This window comes from Cyprinus carpio, chromosome B5 (genome assembly GCF_018340385.1).
Source record: "Cyprinus carpio isolate SPL01 chromosome B5, ASM1834038v1, whole genome shotgun sequence".
Taxonomy (NCBI): domain Eukaryota; kingdom Metazoa; phylum Chordata; class Actinopteri; order Cypriniformes; family Cyprinidae; genus Cyprinus; species Cyprinus carpio.
This window is the reverse complement of record NC_056601.1, coordinates 18,475,123-18,493,501: the sequence shown is the minus strand read 5'-3', so window position 1 is coordinate 18,493,501 and position 18,379 is coordinate 18,475,123. Positions and strand designations below refer to the sequence as shown.

Here is an 18,379-nt window from a genome sequence, read left to right as displayed (position 1 = left end):
CTAGGAGGCAGTATTGCTTTACTTCAGTTCACAATAGGCTACATTCAAACCAGGCATACAGTAATGTAGCTACCAATAATAAACATAAATAAACTAAATCATTAATATTAAAATTATTTAAAAATTTAAAAATTGAATTTTCTGTTTCATTCCCAGGGTACTTAAAATCAGAAAAAGGCCAGCCAAATTAACTGCATCAAGCCAGTGCACAATGATAAAAAAGAAAAAGAAAAAGCCTAAATATGTAGCAAGCATAAAATTACAAGTATTTTGATACCTATTTATTAATCTGGTGAGGATGTTGGTTTATCAATCCAGTGTTGCATCTCCTATCTGAACTTTTTTCCACTGTATATTCCTTTACAATAAACAGTATTCTCCTGTTCTCAGAGTACAATGACCTGACTATTTATAATGGATCCACTGGTGCCCAAATGTGCTGCACACTGCAAGCTCATGAGAATACACCAGCCTATTGTAGTGTGTTTTCACACTCAAACTGTTTGCATGTGATTGTCCAAATTGCTGAACAGTTTTTCTTGTTGAGCATGGCAGTCTGTCTTAGCGCATGGAATCGGCAAACCGTTTAAAACAGCAGGAATATGGAGCTATTGGTATGAATTAATCTTTTTATGAACTTTATGTTTTGTTTCTGTTTTTTCTTACAAATTAAGACTATTAATCTAATCCGCTTTTAAATTAAACTTTTGTACATTTTTTTTAATTCAAAGATCTTGTCAATCTTTATGTGTCTGTGGGATTGTATATCTGATGTTGTCTTTAATAATAACCTAATCAATATTGCAGCCATGCAGCAAGGTCAGCTGCTGTGTTTCACAAGAAGTACAGAAGCTGTGGAGTCTTAAAGGGATAGTGCACCAAAAAAAATGAAAGTCTGTCGTCTTTTACTCGCTCAAAACCCGTATGAGTTTCTGTCTGCTGAAACACAAAATGAAATCAGAAATCAGAATGATAAAAATGAAATGATTGCCAAATATACTTTCGCTGGTGAAACTTCCAGTTCACAGATAGATAGACAGGGGAACATTTAAGTCATACGTGTTTAGAACAGCAGGTCCAGTTTTGGGGGAACTGTGTCTTTAAACGGGGCAGCTGAAGGGGGAAGTAAAACTCGTGTCGTTTGTTTGACAGCACTGATTGCCACTCTCAGCTTTTTTCCGCTGTTGTATCGATAAACAGTGTGCAGCAATGGTTCAATAAACCGCTGATCGATTATTTTAATGCGGTGAAGTGAAAGAGCAATAGATCAGGCTAACAATGCTAAGCTAGCACCAGTTGATCTGAGGTGTTCCTTCGTTGAGTGAATGTGTGACTCTTCCGCCTTCCCAGGATTAAATACCCGGACTTTCAACTGAAACAGGATTTTTACTTTAGACCTGCATTTAAACATTTAAGCATGGAGACGTTTGAAAGCGGTAAGGCTGCAGCTAATATGAACTCTGTAACTATTATTATTTGTACGCGAGGTCGTCCACTGCAAAAAGTTATCAGTTAACATGCTACGGCTAGCTGCGTCGCAGTGTTTTATGTAGAATGCAATTCAGTCTCCTCAAGAACTTCTCTTATAGTGTGATAACTTGCTTTCATCGTGATCCTTGTTATGTGTCAATGATTTTAGAATTAGCTCGTTTGATTAAGATATCATGTATGCAAAATTCAAGCAGGCTAACAGACACATATGAATACCATTTAAATAGCTATCAGGGCATCTGCTTTGCAAAGTTCACAGTGTGCTTCAAATAGGTCGTAACAGGACCTCTGATTAAATTAAAATGGATCAGTGTTTATGAGGGGTTGGAAATGTCAGTAGGCTAAATCAAATCAGTGGTTTATTTGTTTTGGTGACTGTCTGTCATTCACGTGATGTCTCACAGTGATACTGTCAGCATCTGCATTTGACTTTATTCCATTTAAGTGTTCACATCTGATCTTTCTGTTTGCGTGCATCAGACTCAAATCTCCGCCCAGGGTTCATGTTTTGCACAAAATCTCGTCCCAGTCTTGGCAAGGTGACATTTGCTGCTTTGTATTCTTATGGTCTTGTGTAAGTTTGACATGCTGGCCAGCTGGTTGTCACTTTTTAGTACTGTCTTTACTTCTCTCCTAGTTTAGGTAACTTAAGAGTTTCAACCATGTAACGGTCACGAAATACAGTTGTCTGTCAGTGGCAGACCCAAAAAAAAAGGCCTTCCGTTTCTTGTTCTTGTTGACTTCCTGACTGAAAGTTTGAGTGTTAAGAAAGTTTAGCTGAGAAGACGTATCAAGACCATATCTGGGTCATATTTCCTATATATTTTTAAATACCATGAAGCAAAATGTTGCATGCTTAATACAAAATATAGTATTTAAATTGATATTTAAACATTAAGGTAGTATATGTTTCAAATTAGGCCTTTATGCTTATTTAAAGAGTCATACAGTATTGAGAATTTAATGAGAATCCCCATTGTTTATAATAGGAATTTAAAAAAAAAATTGAATGCATATTATTATTGTAATTAGGGCTGGGTGATATGGAAAAATATCAGATCACTTTTTAAATTTTTTTTTTTTTAGAAATATCACGATTCACTATTTTATCGTGATTCTTTGTTATGTTGGTTTTACTATTTTGCAAATTGTCTGAGCAGTACAGCCAAACTAATTTCCCTATTATAAAGACAACACCTTTCAAGGTAAAAAAAAAAAAGAATGGCAGATATTTAGGCCAAAGTGGGCGAAGATAAAAGTCTTTGTCATTATTTTCTCTTTGTTATTTAAAAATAAGAACAAAGATACACATTACAACTACACATACAAATAAAACAAACAGTGCTTTATTTTCAGGTACAATAAGTGTATTTAGCAGGAGCATTTAAGAAATTGAATGAACAAATATAAAAATAAAAAGCTATATAGACTGATTCCTATCAAAGATACCGTATTAAAGTTCTTCAGTCAAGAGTGAGTGTTTTTCTCTTTACGTTTTGTTGTTTTATTAATGTTAAGGGAATAGTTCACCCAAAAATAAAAATTCTGTCATCTGTCTGTCAATTCTGTCGGTGTTTTATTTTTATGTCTTTATTTGCTGTAATGTTGTTTTAAATCTGATTGATTTTATTTTTTGTGGTGTATATATGTGTTTTTTTTATGATTTTGTATTTGGAAACAGCTGCTGGTCAACAGTGACTTAGTATTTATTTCCTACTATCAAATTCAAGGTGGACCATCAACTGTTTGGTTACACACCTTCTTCAAAATATCTTCTTTTGTGTTCAGCACAAGAAAGAAATTAATACAGGTTTGGGACAACATGTGAATGAGTAAATAATGACAGAAATTTTAGGGTGAACTATCCCTTTAATGACAGTCGGCAGCATGTTTAGCACTGAGCTGCACACATCTAATATACAGGGACATATCCGTTTCTTTCTCAAATTTTACTTTCATTTTAGACATCTATATGTCTGTATGTTAGCCTTGTGTGTTTTGACAGTATTAGTGCAAAAGATAACTTAGTTCAGTAATCAAGCGCTGTTTGACAGGCTTTTTAGTGCGCATGCTTCAGGTGTACGCGGCGCTGAGAAAAAGTGCACGTCAGACCAGCGCGCGAATGAAACATTTAACCGGCAAGGCTTTAAAGCAAATACAAATAATGTACTTTTGTGATTGCAAGCAAGTGCAGTGTCCTGTGAGAGTAACTCTACTGCTGAGTTAATACTGATGTGAATGTGTGTCGCGTTGTACAGTATACTGAGACTGAGGAAAACTACAATCTACAGTCTTCCCACTGGTTGCTCTTTTGCGACTAACTTTCTCAATTGGTCGCATGAGTACATGATTTGGTCGCAATTGTTTTTTTTTTTGTTTTTTTTGCTACAACATGGGATTAATCAATGCATGCTGATGAACTTTTATCATAGTTTATAGTCATATGGAAACGAAAGAGGTTAGCATTCAACCTGTTCTTTTTCATCAGTAGTATTATTTGTGATTTGAATTTTGTGAACGGGAGTTCCTCTTTTGCTATGTTATAAGCCGCGGGCTTCGGATGCTTTTGCTTTTGAATTTGAGATCTTGTTGTCAGTTTTTACAAGAAAAGATAATTGTCTGTTTTGCTTACATATATAGCTTTCACTTTTTAAGACTAAAACAAAAATGAATTCATTGTTATTTTTAATTAAAAAGCACAACAATAATAAAACAGTAAGAAACAATGACAAACAAGCTTACAAAATGTTTATTAACAAAAATGAATAAGACGAGGCATGGCATACACCACATGCTGTACTATATACCGACTAATAAATTACAGAATGTTTAGCAAACACTGAGGGATCAAATAAAATAAAAAAATAAAAGAGAGCCTCCATAGCGTAATTCCCAATGGACAAAACCCTAGTCCTGTCCTACTTTTTTCTTGCCAGAGAAGCCGTTGCACTCAGATATACTTCACAGTTAGAAAAAAAGAAAAGACGATCATATCTTCCATTTCTTGGAACTGTTATCAGCACGAATATAATCTCATAATGCAGAGCATCTTAAAAAAAAATAGGCTGAATATTAATCACATTTGCAGAATATGCCAATGGTTCAAGAAATGTGACCTTGACATGTTTTTGTGAGATTTTCAAAGGAACTGTAGCAAGTGTTTGTTGAAGAATTTCAAAACTCTGCATGACACTAAATGAAAGTGTTGCACTAACATTAAATGAGGCATGTGAAAGAAGTTGAAATTTAGGGTCATTTAAAGAAGAAGAGTATTTGTGCAGCAGACCTGAGTTTGACCCCAGGTCAGCAGGTAGACACATTTAACACATTCAAGCAATGTGTTAAATGGTAATTTGATCAGTTAACTCAGGCAGTGCCTTGATTTGTCATTGAATTTATTTAGTCTAATTCTTTGTTGAAGAAGGAAGTAAAAGAGGAACAATGCAAACACTTTATTATCTCTCAGGGTATTGAAAAATCTTACGCAAACAATCGTTGAGACACCATGAATTGAGAATGAAATAGGTTATGCTGTACATTGGTGACAGCCTGTGACCAAGGGTACAAGTATTTACTGGAACAGTCTTAATGTTTGTCTGCACAGATGCATTGAAAGTAGCTTTTCTTTCATCTTTAGTTTCACTTTCATTTGCTTTCTACTTTTTACTCTCTGACTTAAAACACTTGTGTGGGCTGACTACAAAATCACAGTTTTCACAGAAAAGTTTTCAGTTGTCTTAGACGGGAGCACTCTTGTCAACAGGAAGGCACTTTTGTATTCATACACCATTTTCTGTTTCCACCGTAACCTACAGAAAGAGCTCCACAGCCCAGGAACATGATTGAGAACAGCATGTTTGAGGAAGAGCCAGATGTGGTGGATTTGGCGAAGGAGTCCCCATCCTACCCCATCGACACAGACGATGTGGTCTATGAACCCCGCAGCTCACGACTGTTAGTCCGAGGCCTTGGAGAAAATGACCTGGATGAAGATGAGGAAGATTACGAATCGTCTGCCCGTCTTCTTGGAATGTCCTTCATGAATCGCAGTTCCAACCAGCGCAGCGCTGCCTCATCCTACATCCGCCAGCATTATTCTGGATCGTGCTCCATGCCTTCGACTAAGACTATGGTGGTAGGTGTTGTTGTCCTAGTTCTGGTGGCCTCCATGTTAATGGTCCTCTACTTCCTGCTAGGCTGCAATTTCACCACAGCAGGCTGCCAGAAGACAAATTCGACCATGGACAGCATCTATCCCAATTCCACAAACGGTGAACTTTTCCCATGGGCCGATTTGAGGTTACCCTGCAGTGTGCATCCTGTGCATTACAATATTACACTCCATCCCGACCTGACCATCATGACCTTCCAAGGCAGTGTATCCATCTTAGTGCAAGTCTTGAATGAAACGAAGAATATTGTCCTTCACAGTTCTGATATGAACATAATCAAGGCCACTTTTGATGGCAAAGAGGTCCACTTCCTGGAGTACAAACCTTGGCAGCAAATCGCCTTCAAATTTCCAGAAGATCTTAAGAAGGGACAATACGTTTTGAACATTAGATACACAGCAAACCTCTCCAGCAGCTATGATGGCTTCTACAACAGCTCATATGTCGACACAAATGGTATAAAAAGGTATCTGCAGCCCAATTAACCTTTGTTTAACCTTCTGAATGGTTAGGATATGTTTGAATCAACCATTTGGCTTCAGTGTGTCGACTGACAATTGCTTCTACTTAGTTATGTCTTTATTCCTCTCAGTCACATCATTTAATTCACTCCATCTTCTTCTAGAGTTTTGGCTGCTACTCAGTTTGAGCCCTTGGCAGCCCGCAAGGCTTTTCCTTGTTTTGACGAGCCAGCTTTTAAATCAACTTTTACAATTAAGATGACCAGAGAAAGCAAGTACATCAGCCTTTCAAACATGCCCAAGGTAGTTATTTTTGTAAATATTTAGTTACACTTTTCTTTTTCTGTTTTTTTTTTTTTTTTCACTTTAAATTAAGAGGCTAATATATTACAAATATTTTAATTGCTGTTTAGTTATGTCATTATATTTTGTAACATTTATTTCAGTTTAGTCTTTCTAATAGAAAACTGAGAGACTGATACAGAAAATCTTTAATTGTTTTTTTTATTTAATAGTGTGTGTGTGTGTGTGTGTATATATTAACAAATAGAAGCTATATACTCACATACACATTCATATATATATATATATATATATAATATATATATATATATATATATATATATTCATTGTACAATATACATTTTATATATATATATATACACACACACACATACATCTATTTGTTTTATTATTATTATTATTTTTTTGTTTTACTTTTATGTTTGTGTAATTTTATAAGGAGTTATAAATATTGTTATGCAAGTTTTACTTCAGGTTATAATAAGTTTTGTAATGTTATTGTACTTTTTTTTTTTTCTAGGTCATAACCACAGATTTAAAAAATGGGCTTGAAGAAGATGAGTTTGAGAAAAGTGTTAATATGAGCACTTACCTAGTTGCATTTATTGTGGCTGATTTCATCAGTGTCAGTAAAAATGTCTCTAAAACTAAGGTATGTGTTCTTCTTAAAAATCAATGTCTTGTGTTACAAATATTGTGGAAACATGTTGCATTATGTTTTTTTGTTGTTGTTTTTTTTTTGTTTTTTTTCAAATGTTGTGCAGGTGTCTGTGTATGCTGTTCCAGACAAAAAGGAACAAGTGCAGTATGCTCTGGACACAGCCTGCAAACTGCTGGAGTTCTACAATTCATTCTTTAAGAACGAATACCCGTTAAGCAAGCTGGGTGAGACGCCTTCCCTTAAAGAAACTCTGCATACAGGGATTATTTGTTTCTTAGAACAGCTGGACATACACGCTAATGTTGTTTTATAAATAACAAACCTAAAATTGTTGATTTCTGAGACATGACGTGACCGAATGTCCTTCAAATCAATAGATCTAGTGGCTATTCCTGACTTCCTCGCCGGAGCCATGGAGAACTGGGGACTAATCACATTCCGCGAGACGACTTTGCTAGTAGGGAGTAATTCCTCCGCTATAGACAAGCAGCTGGTGACCTCTGTCATTGCTCATGAACTTGCCCACCAGGTAATTCACTTTATAAATAAAGCAGCATTTTCATGACCGGGAAATAATATTCACGTTTAAATGATTAACAACACGTGATAGAAAAGTCTGAGTTGGTGGCTGCTTTCCCGGGATGTGTGAATTTAAGTATTATTTACATCCAGTTTTAATTTCAATGTTGACCTACTTCAAATTGTTTTCTTAAAGGCGTAGTTCACAAAAAAAAAAAGAAAACTCTGAATTGAGAATATCCTCTTTTGTGTTCAACTCATACAGGTTTGGAACAAATGTGAGGGTGAATAAATGATGACAGAATTTTCATTTTGGAGTGAACTCTCCCTTTAAGCCTTTACTCGAAATTCTTGAGTGAAGTGAATGACAATAGTGATATTGACATAAACATATTATAGCATAAATTATAAGTCTAAAATAAATGTAATGTCTTCGATGTCAGTTCATTTGAAAACGCTAGTTAAACATGCTGTGTTCATTGTCATGTATTGTTCTTTTTCTGTTCAGTGGTTTGGAAATCTGGTCACTATGCAATGGTGGAATGATCTTTGGCTGAATGAAGGATTTGCAACCTACATGCAGTACATGTCAATTGAATCGGTGTTCCCAGGCCTTGACATAGTAAGTTTTATTCTAAGTTATGAAATTAAGCAAAAGCCTCTTAAGTGCCATTTGAAATTTTCTTCTAAAATGGGCATGTGTGTCATTCAAAATGTTTATATTTGATCTTGTGTCTTTCATTTCCAGGACACTGAGTTCTTAAATGTTCGTTTTAAAGCGTTGGCCAAAGATGCATTGAACTCGTCCCACCCAGTGTCTACTGTCGTGAGCACCCCTGAGCAGGTGGAAGAGATGTTTGACTCTGTGTCTTATGAGAAGGTACATAATAAATTACCTGTTGCTTGTAAAGTAGCTTTTTCCTGTGGTGTAATGTAATCATTTTTCATTCAGTGATATTGATTGTATAGCTATTCTCAGAACTTGAACATGTTTCTTGGTTTGCCTTTTCTTGCGGGGGCTTCGATACTGCTGATGCTCAATGCAACGCTCACAGATGGGGAGTTTCAAAAAGGGGTGACTCAGTACTTACAAAAGTATAAGTTATCAAACACAAAAAGTGAAAACTTATGGAACAGTCTTTCCCAGGTCAGAACTATTTTTAAGCGAGATAAATTTATGATGCCTGCATTGTGATTGCATTTGATTATTTATGAGAGCAAAACAAATAAAATATTTTCTGAGTGTGATAAATGCAATTACAGAATTAAACAATGTACACTTTTACATAACTGAGCTGACATCTGAGCCATGTTTTATTAGTGTGCGCTGACAGCCATGATCTCCATAGGTGAGCAAACAAAACCTAAGTGTATCTGAGATGATGAACACCTGGACTGTTCATAAGGGCTTTCCTCTGGTCACAGTGAAGAGAAGTGGCACTCAAGTGACACTGACGCAAGAACATTTCCTTCTGAATGCTGAAAACAGCACGGACGACAGGTAGAGGATTTTTACTACAGCTGTGAAAATCGATCTAAAACTGTATCATAATGAATTATGGGGCTGTGGGCTGTTAAAGATGTTTTAAAACTAGTGTTTAAAAGTTTGGGTTCAGTAAGATTTGTTTTAGTATTACTAATATTTTTATCCATTAATCAAAAGTGTTTCTTACTATTCATCAAATAATCCTAATGAAATGTATCCTAGTTTCCACAAAAATATAAAAGAGATTCAGGCCAGATGACCTTTTTTTTCTTCAGTAGATCAGTAAAGAAGATTTGGTAACACTTTACTTAAAGCCTTTATGTTTAGTGCATCATAAAAGTAGTTTTAATACATTAATTATGCATTGTACAAACTCATTGTAACACTTATTAATTCATTGTTACACATGCATTTTAGATTTGGTTATAATTATTTTCGACAAAATGTAATGTATTACTATACACATTATGAATAATTATAATGCATTATACCCTTTAATAACCCTTTATAATCCATTATACAGTACATAAAGGCTTTAAGTAAAGTGTTACCAAAGATTTTTTAGGTTAAACCATGGTCCTTGGTGTTTCATAAAATGCAAATCAATGGCTACCGGCACTTTGCGAGTCAAAAAAAACATGTACGGACAAGAAAAAATTAATACCTGTGGCTCTTGATGATATGTTGAGGTAATAATGTTGTAAATAATGTTCAGTTTCTTGCACAGACCAATCATTTCGCTTCATAAGACCTCCATATATCGTCAGAGCCACGGGTATTAATTTTGTGTTGCCTGTATATGCTTTTTTGACTCTGAAGTACTGGTAGCCATTGACTTGCATTTTAAGAATAACCAAGGACTTAGTGTTCTACTGAAGAAAAAGAGTCACATACATCTTGAATGGCCTGAGGGTGAGTAAATTAACAGCAAATCTTAATTTTTGGATGAAGCATCCCTTTAAGCGACTATTTCAACACTTACATTAGTAAATGTTTCTTGAGCAGCAGATTTTAGTGATTAGTTAATTGATTCACTTTTATGTTACCCATAGCAGCTTGTGGCATATTCCCCTGACATATGTGAGCGACAAATGTAGTGTTCTCAGCTCCTGCAAGCAAGTGTTCCATCTCAAGGAGAAAACGGGTGAGTAATGTCCTCAAGACTGAGTGTACTGGCATAGACTGATGTTTCGAACTACTGGAAATATTCAGTAATGTATTGCTTGTTGCTTTAAATCTTTTCCAGCCACGTTAAAGCTTCCAGATCAAGTGAAGTGGTTGAAGTTCAATGTCAGGAGTGATGGCTTCTACATAGTACATTATGATGAGGAGGGATGGAAAGACCTGATTGGGGCTTTGAAGGAGGATATGAATGTCCTCTCCTGTAAAGACAGAGCAGCTCTCATCAACAACATCTTTGCTCTCTCCAGGTAGATCTGCATTTAAAAGAAGGTTTAAAGTTATTAGACAAGACTTGAAAGAGATGATGGTGCAGAATTCTCACAATCATGGAAAACCTGAAAAGAACATTTTATCGATTATGATTGTGATTCAGATTTAAAAAAATGTTTGCATAAAATTATCTTTTGCTCTTTGTTTTACATAGATTCATTATATTTTTATCATAATTTAAATATAGATATAATCATTCCATCATAAACAACTGAAAATCACCAGAAATGACTGTCAAAATAAAATAATTTTCTGTTTTAATATATTTTTTCAAAACTAATTTATACCTGTGACATCAGGCTGAATTTTCAGTAGCCATTACTCTAGTCTTTAACATCATATGGTCCTTCAGAAATCATTTTAATATGATTATTTGATGTTTGGTGTAACATTTTTTATTATTGTCAATGTTGAAAGCTGCTTAATATTTTTGTGGAAATCATGATTTTTTTTTCAGGATTCTTTAATGAATAGCAAGTTCAAAAGAAAAAAAAAAGCATCCTTGGCTGAATAAAAGTGTTAATTTTTTTACAAAAAAAGACTCACTGACCCCAGCATTTTGAACAGTAGTGTAAATTTTTTTAGTAAATTAGTGAAAATAAAAAATCTATTCTCAACTTTCCTCCAGATCGGGGAAGGTGTCTTTCAGACAGGTCTTAAATCTAATGGATTACATCAGAAATGAGAACGAGACGGCTCCTGTGACCGAAGCTCTCTTCCAGCTTGGTCAGATCTACAGGTTGCTGGACAAAAGATCAGAGTTGAACTTGGCCTCTAGAATGACAGTAAGTGCAACATCTTGTGTGGCTGTTGTAGTCAAATGGCTCTCTTTATTTCATCTTATAAAAAAATAATAATAATAAAATAAACTTGTTTGAATGTTTTCTTGGAATTCAATCTTTGCAGAGTTACATTGAGGACCATTTTGGAAGTTTAATGGAGAATCAATCATGGGATCTGGAAACTTCTGTGTCAAAGATGACACTTCGGTCTGCCCTGCTGGAGATGGCATGTTCTCTTAACATACGTAACTGCACAACACAGGCAAAGCATCTGTTTGATCAGTGGTTCACTTCCAACAAGACTTCTCAGTAAGTCTGTGTGGTGATTGACTCTTGGCTGAATAATCTCTCTTTTAATCTTGTGATTTGCAAAAAGGAGAAGGAAAGAGCTGTTGTCTAAAGCTCTTGGCTTTTGTACAGTAATTCTTGAGAACAGAGGAACAACTTGTGATACATGCCTTGTTGTTTTAGGATTCCCAGTGATCTCATGAGAACAGTCTTCAAAGTTGCAGCTCAGACAGATGAAGGATGGGGTAAGCTTCTAGACATGTATAAACACTCCATCAATGACCCAGAGAAGCACAAGACATTGGAAGCTTTGGCTAGCACTCAGGATGTATGGAAAATCATATGGTAAGGCTGAACAACATGTTCTGTCAGAGGGAAAGTCTTTTGAGCTGTCAGCACAAGCATACCTGAATTTAATTTGGTTTTCCCTTTTAGGATTCTACAGAAAAGTCTTGATGGGAGTGAGATTCAAACTCAAGAATTTCCTTTGGTGATCAACACAATTTGCAAGAGCTTTGCTGGCTACCTCTACGCTTGGGATTTTGTGAAGGAGAACTGGGATAAAATCACTCAAAAGTGAGTGGTGAACTTGCATTAAAAGGGTTACTTAAATTATTATTTTTTTAGCAACATTTTTAATGTAAATGTCATTACACTTTTTAGTCGTGCATATAATGTAACAAGACGACAACAAGGTATATGGTCAGGAAAACACCTTTAAAGAGTGAAATATAGTGGGTAAAGGTCAAAAATTAATAAATTAATACTTTTTTTCTAGGATGCATTAAAATGTTCTAAAGTGACAGTAAAGGCTTTTACATTACATTTTACAAAGGCTTTTACAAAGGATTTCAAAAGGCTGTTCTTTGGAACTTTCTGTTCATCGAACAATCTTGAAAATGTCTAATGGTTTTCAACATTAATAATGAAAACAATGTTTGTTAATAAACAGATCATCATTTTAGAATGATTTCTGAAAGATCGTGTGACTCTGAAGACTTAAGTAATGGCTGTAAAAAATTCAGTTTATTGAATAAATTACATTTAAAATGTATAAAAAAATGAAAACCATTATTCTGAATTGTAATAACATTACACAATATTACTGTTTTTGTTGTGTTTTGATCAAATAAATGCAGATTTGGTGATCAAAAGAGACTTCTTTCAAAAAACATGAAAAACTTTATTGATTCAGTGTACTTGGTGTGCACATTTGTACTGTAATTAGTCATTATTATTATCAATGCATTTTCTAATGTTTTAGGTTTGATCAAGCCCTTTTCTATACTGAACTATTTTTTTACACATTAAAGTATTCGTCCTGCAATTTAATGTTGTTGTTGTTCTTTTTATTGCAAGATTTTCTGTCGGATCCTTTGCCATTCAGAGCATCATCATGTCCGCAACCAGTCAGTTTTCCACAAAAACACATCTTGTGGAGGTCTGTTCATCCCGCATACCTTTGGTTAAATGAAAAACAGTTAAATGTTACTTGAAGTATTTTTACTACATTTTTGTTTTTCCCGTCCAGGCCCAGAACTTCTTCTCTTCTCTGGGGACGAAAGGTTCTCAGATGAGGATCGTGCAGGAGGCCATTGAGACCATTAAGCTGAACATGCGATGGATGGAGAATAACTTGAACACGCTGCAGAGCTGGTTATAGTGTGAGGAGGAGGAGACGTGCCTCGACGTGCCTCAGGTGACGTCACCGAGCACATGCAGGTGTGAGTGATATTACTGTCACAACAGCCAGAGCCATAAAAGTTCAACGTTAAGCCAATCTCAAGAAAGGTCAGATTTACCTGGACGTAAAGGGCCGTTTTTCTTTTCAGGGCAACTTAGTTCTCCAGTGAGCTGTAAACTAGCCAGAAGCTTGCCAGATATCTGCCTGAGAACATTTAGCCTTTGATGCTAGCTTATGTAAATGTACAAGTCTGGATATTAATTGTAAAGCATATGTATATTCTTTTCTCCAAGTTCAAAGTGAATTGAAACTGTATAGTCAGCATATGATTTCCTGTTTCATAACTTTAGTGTTAGTTACTGCTCGGGAAAGGCTGATGCGTTGTCTTTTTGCGGTTCACTTGGGGCCCAACTCGGTATGTGTATGGCTCTGGCCTCGAGCACTATTTGCACTATTCAAAGATTCAGCTTGCTCAGGGCAAATCTGGTTGTTGTTAAAATATCGCATTTGCATTTACACCCTTTTACTTTATGGCGGTGGCTAAAGACCAAAACCTTCCATCAGTGTCTCCTAAATATGCCCTTATCACGATTTGCCAAAAAAGAAAAATAATAATAATGTAATAATAATAATTTGCACAAGATGTATTTTGGAGTTTAATTTAGAGTTGAGTGTGTATATTATGTATTTTATGTGCAGGCTTTGCAGATAGGTAAAGGTTTGTCATTGGAAATATTATGTTTGCATTTCTAAAACAATTAGGTGTGGATTTTATTTTATTTAGAGTTTTGCTATGCACATTCTGATGAAGCTGAAATATTTTTACAGTTCTGTTGCAATACATGTATAAGAGGCAGTGAGTAAAACTGTGGTTTTACCCGCGTGATTTGACATGTAGAAATATATTTGTTAGCAAGTCTTCATGTACAAGGCTTTAGTTAACTTTTGTCAAATTACCACAAGACAAAAAAAGGGGCTCTAAAGTCACATCACTGATTGAGAGTTGTTACATTTTTCACTGGTTGCTACTGATTTGTACTCCTCAAGGATTGAATGTTTTGTGTGTGTGATGTTCTCATATTTTTTTCAGATTTTCTTTATTTTCAGGAATTGGTTTTGAAAGTGCTTTTAGTTGGTCAAAACAATATGGAGTCACAACCTCGCACAAATGTATGCGTCAAAGTGCACGTTATCAAACTTCTTGTAAACTCATGATACAGTCCACAAATACATGCACATCATTTTGCTTTAATGCACAAAAACTGAGAAATTATCATGTGCATTTTATGCATGTATTTTTAATATAATTTTAATTCCATACATTCATGTTCAGAGTGAGAATCTGTGCTCACTCTCAAAAATGATAGTGCAAATGTTAAATTACTTCCAGGTTTTTGATTATAGCTCAGTGATTTGACCTCATAAAATGTCAAATATGACTGGTACGTTGTAATTATTTTGTATATAGCAGTTGTAGTTTTGCTTGATCATAAGCTTTATTCATGTATTTGTGATATTCATTTCTAAGGACAAGGGCAGCATTGTTACACTGTAATGAACACTTCTAATGTCAGGTTGGAGCGTTACAGTTATCAATGTATGTATTCATGTTTGCTACTATGGATCTGTTCAAACAAGCATTATAATTGTAATTACCTGAATTCATCTAGATATGGTTAATTAAACACAATGAGGTGTTAAAAATACAGTGTATCTTTCTGTTGAATCCGTTTTCTGGAATTTGTTACAGCTGTCATAATTGAGGATTCATATGAACCTGTTGATTTCTGTCATGAAGTGCTTTGTGTTATTGGCTGCCATTCACAAAATAAGTTTATGTAATTATTTTTCCCTCTGAAATGTTCTTTGTGCCTGTCAAAGGCTGCTTTTAAGAAATGCTAGTTATTTTTGGCACAAACTCCAGTCTTGGCAGAAAGTTTAAAGGAAAAATATGCTTGCTTGTGAAAAATTTGCGGTATTTTAAATGGCTTGTGAAGAACTTCTCATGCCTGAAGAAAAAAAAGTGATATATTTGTTTGAACAGGTCTTTGGGAAATTGTCTGATGTTGTTAAACTTTGAGTTTGGATTCTAGATTTGTAATGTGTTGCTTAACAATGGAAAACTACTGACACATCTTTATACAAGACAAAAAAAAGAAAGAAATAAAAAAGTTTTGTTAACAAATTCCGCAAGTTTTCCTTCTAGACATTCAGTAGATGGCACTGTTCTCCCTTCTCTGGCAGCTTGTTCTCTCTTTTTCTAAAGAAAAGATTTAGGTGCAAAGATCAGTGAAAACATCATGTGAAATAAGTACATAAAGACCGTTAATAAAAAAAAAAAATGAATGAATGAGTGAGTTTTTTTTCATGATTGGTGGAGCATGTTGTAAAGAAGGAGGGGTGATGAAGTGGTTGATAGATCATTACATTTAAATTTTGGATCCATGGCCAGGCAACCCCCTGGATCTCAATCCCATAGAGAACCTGTGGTCAGTCCTCAAAAGGCGAGTGGACAAGCAGAAGCCCACAAATCGTGATCAACTCCAAGATCTAATAAAGCAAGAATGGATCGCCATCATTCAGGATTTGGCCCAGAAACTAATATCCAGCATGCCAGAGTGAATCGCAGAGGTTAGGAAGAACAATGGTTAACACTGTAAATACTGACTCATCTATTTTATTGTTTTTTGTTTGTTTGTTTTTTTGCCAATAAAAGCCTTTAAAACGTATGATATGCCTATCATTGTTTTTCAGTATACCATAGAAACGTGGAAAAATAATCAACAAATACTGAAGCAGCAAACTTCGCAAGACACAAAATTTATGTCACTGCCAAAACTTTTGGCTATGACTGTAGGTCAGTACATAAACTTTAAGAATGCAGATTTGATTTAAGTGTTTGCAGGAAGTTTTGTGAGTGTTATTTGAAAACTTAAAGTAGAGCACAAGTAGCTTAGTTATCATGGAGTATAAATAAAGTCTGTCAGATGAGTATCTAATATGTCTGGCATGCCAAAATCAAGTGTTTGACCTATTATTTATACAGTATATGAAGCAATTTATCACTCGAGGCGGGGTTGGCAGGCTTGCTTATTAGTGTCCTTTGGTTTGTTTTTCAGGTTGCTTGTGAGTATGCACTTTTGGGGGCTTTATTTCTAGAATACAGTCATGTATTTGTGCATATTAGGGCTAATTTTGCTGAGGCTGCTGGCTTAAGTTGGTCTTGTTGTGTGAGACCAGGTTGCTTGTTAATAGCTGGCTACAATAACTACATACAGCAGTTCTCTTTTAACATTCCTTCTTCTTTTTAACATGAGTTTAATGTATCTGAACAGGCACAAATCTCATTCAATTCAAGAAGAAAACCATATCCCGTGATCACCTGCACTCATTTTTGCAGTGCCAGTCAGATCTCTGTAATTCCTGTGGTCTGCTGTAATTTCACCTTTTCCCACACTGCTTGCCTAACAGGGCTGTAATTACTGTTACGGATCCTGCTAAATTTCACTTTATAGTTATTCACTGGCCACAATTAATCTGGCCACTGGCCATTAATTACTTATTGTAATAAGTGATTAATGACAAAATTTTCATTTGGGGTGGAGTATCCCTTTAAATCAGATTTACTGCAATCCCACTAAAAAAATACAGGATGAGGAATTTCTACTGCAAATTAATATCAAAGTCACAGCACATATATAACTAAATATTACAGCTAATTTATACTCTGAGCTGGGAAGAGGGAGAAGAATGGGATCGGAAACCTATTTCACCAAACCTACTTTTTCACTGAAGAAAGCAGTATTATGGATAGAGTACTATAAATTATCGTATGATGGATTTGTTTATTAAAAACACAGCTTTTCCGTTCACAAGACACAATTAAGTGAGATACAATATGATAGAGTGAACACAGGTGAAGTGAGACAAGTAAAAGAGCTGAATCAGCTTTATCATATTTAGCCATTGTTTAAATCAGCATCCAGTTGACGTTTTGTTATGCATTTATAACATATAAAACCATATTATATTTTATTCATAAGAGGTGTCCCACTGTAAAAAATTTGGGGGATCTGAAGTTTTGGGTTGTGCTAAAATTTATTCCATGTGTATCTGTCTAGTATTGTATTTAAAAGCAAAATTACCTACTCATTGTAGGCTCTCGGATAACGATTTAGATTAAAGGCATTTTGACTGTTATTTAAATTAAAGTGAATAATTTTACACAGGCCACTTTCATTTAAGTTGCCTAAAATTAAAAATACAATATATATATATATATATATATATATATATATATATATATATATATATATATATGTATGTATGTATGTATGTATGTATATATGCCCTTGGCAATGTTCTCTCTTTCTCTCTTTGGGATGAATCACATACTGTAATAAAAATCCACTGCAATTACCGTGGTTTCTTGTAACTGTGGGAATGAAGACTACCAGTATGTTAAGAAAAAGCAGGCTGTCCACTGACTAGGCATACTATATTTTCTTTGCCAAATATTTGGTTCAATTAATAGTAAAGTTATCTTCATTTCCTCTTTAAAACAAGCTGCACAGCTCCACCTCCAGGCGGGACAGATGAATGACCCCCTCACAGGGAATCTGCACCCACTGAACACAGGAGGGCAGAAAAGGTACACTTTTAATGCTTGTGAACTATGTTGTGTTACCATGTCCAAAGCTGAAGAACATAAAATGTTGTTCAAAAAGCAACAATAATTTTATTACCATCCTATTTGGAAGGAAGATTGCACGTTGCTTTATGTTTCTTCAAAGCTGATGGTTAATGCATTTCTTAAATTTAAGCTAAAAGAATAGTATGAAACACACTGTCCCAATTTCAACTGTCTATTCAGTGAACTGTAGTCCCAGATCAGTGATGCCTCAGGAGAACAACACTATAAGACCATTCATCTCTCAGTCTGTGTATTATTTTAATCCAACTAAAGTCAACTGAATTTGATACATCATGACATTCAATAACAGGAATGCAAGTTTTCATTTTTTTAAGAGAGGGTTTGGCAGGCGACATGATGAGATTTCCATATGGAAGTCCAGCTTTA

The 18,379-nt window shown here is 35.1% G+C and overlaps 1 protein-coding gene across 3 annotated transcripts; it reads left to right on the top strand.

Moving 5' to 3' along the window:
• Window positions 1-493: 493 nt before the first annotated feature.
• LOC109082479 (leucyl/cystinyl aminopeptidase) lies at window positions 494-15,484 on the top strand. Of its 3 annotated transcripts, none has more exons than XM_042724684.1 (18): window positions 494-614; window positions 5,307-6,129; window positions 6,289-6,427; window positions 6,948-7,079; window positions 7,192-7,312; window positions 7,466-7,617; window positions 8,116-8,229; window positions 8,356-8,486; window positions 8,622-8,754; window positions 8,957-9,108; window positions 10,149-10,237; window positions 10,340-10,523; window positions 11,174-11,330; window positions 11,452-11,636; window positions 11,799-11,960; window positions 12,051-12,191; window positions 12,975-13,056; window positions 13,147-15,484. In XM_042724684.1, exons 1-18 carry the CDS (start codon window positions 569-571, stop codon window positions 13,276-13,278), a joined length of 3,075 nt encoding a protein of 1,024 aa, XP_042580618.1. In that variant the 5' UTR covers window positions 494-568; the 3' UTR covers window positions 13,279-15,484. The 3 variants fall into 3 exon arrangements, with proteins under 3 accessions (XP_042580618.1, XP_042580617.1, XP_042580619.1); XM_042724683.1 differs by having other exon boundaries at window positions 10,146-10,237; XM_042724685.1 differs by lacking the exon at window positions 494-614 and adding an exon at window positions 1,096-1,436 and having other exon boundaries at window positions 10,146-10,237.
• Window positions 15,485-18,379: the final 2,895 nt, after the last annotated feature.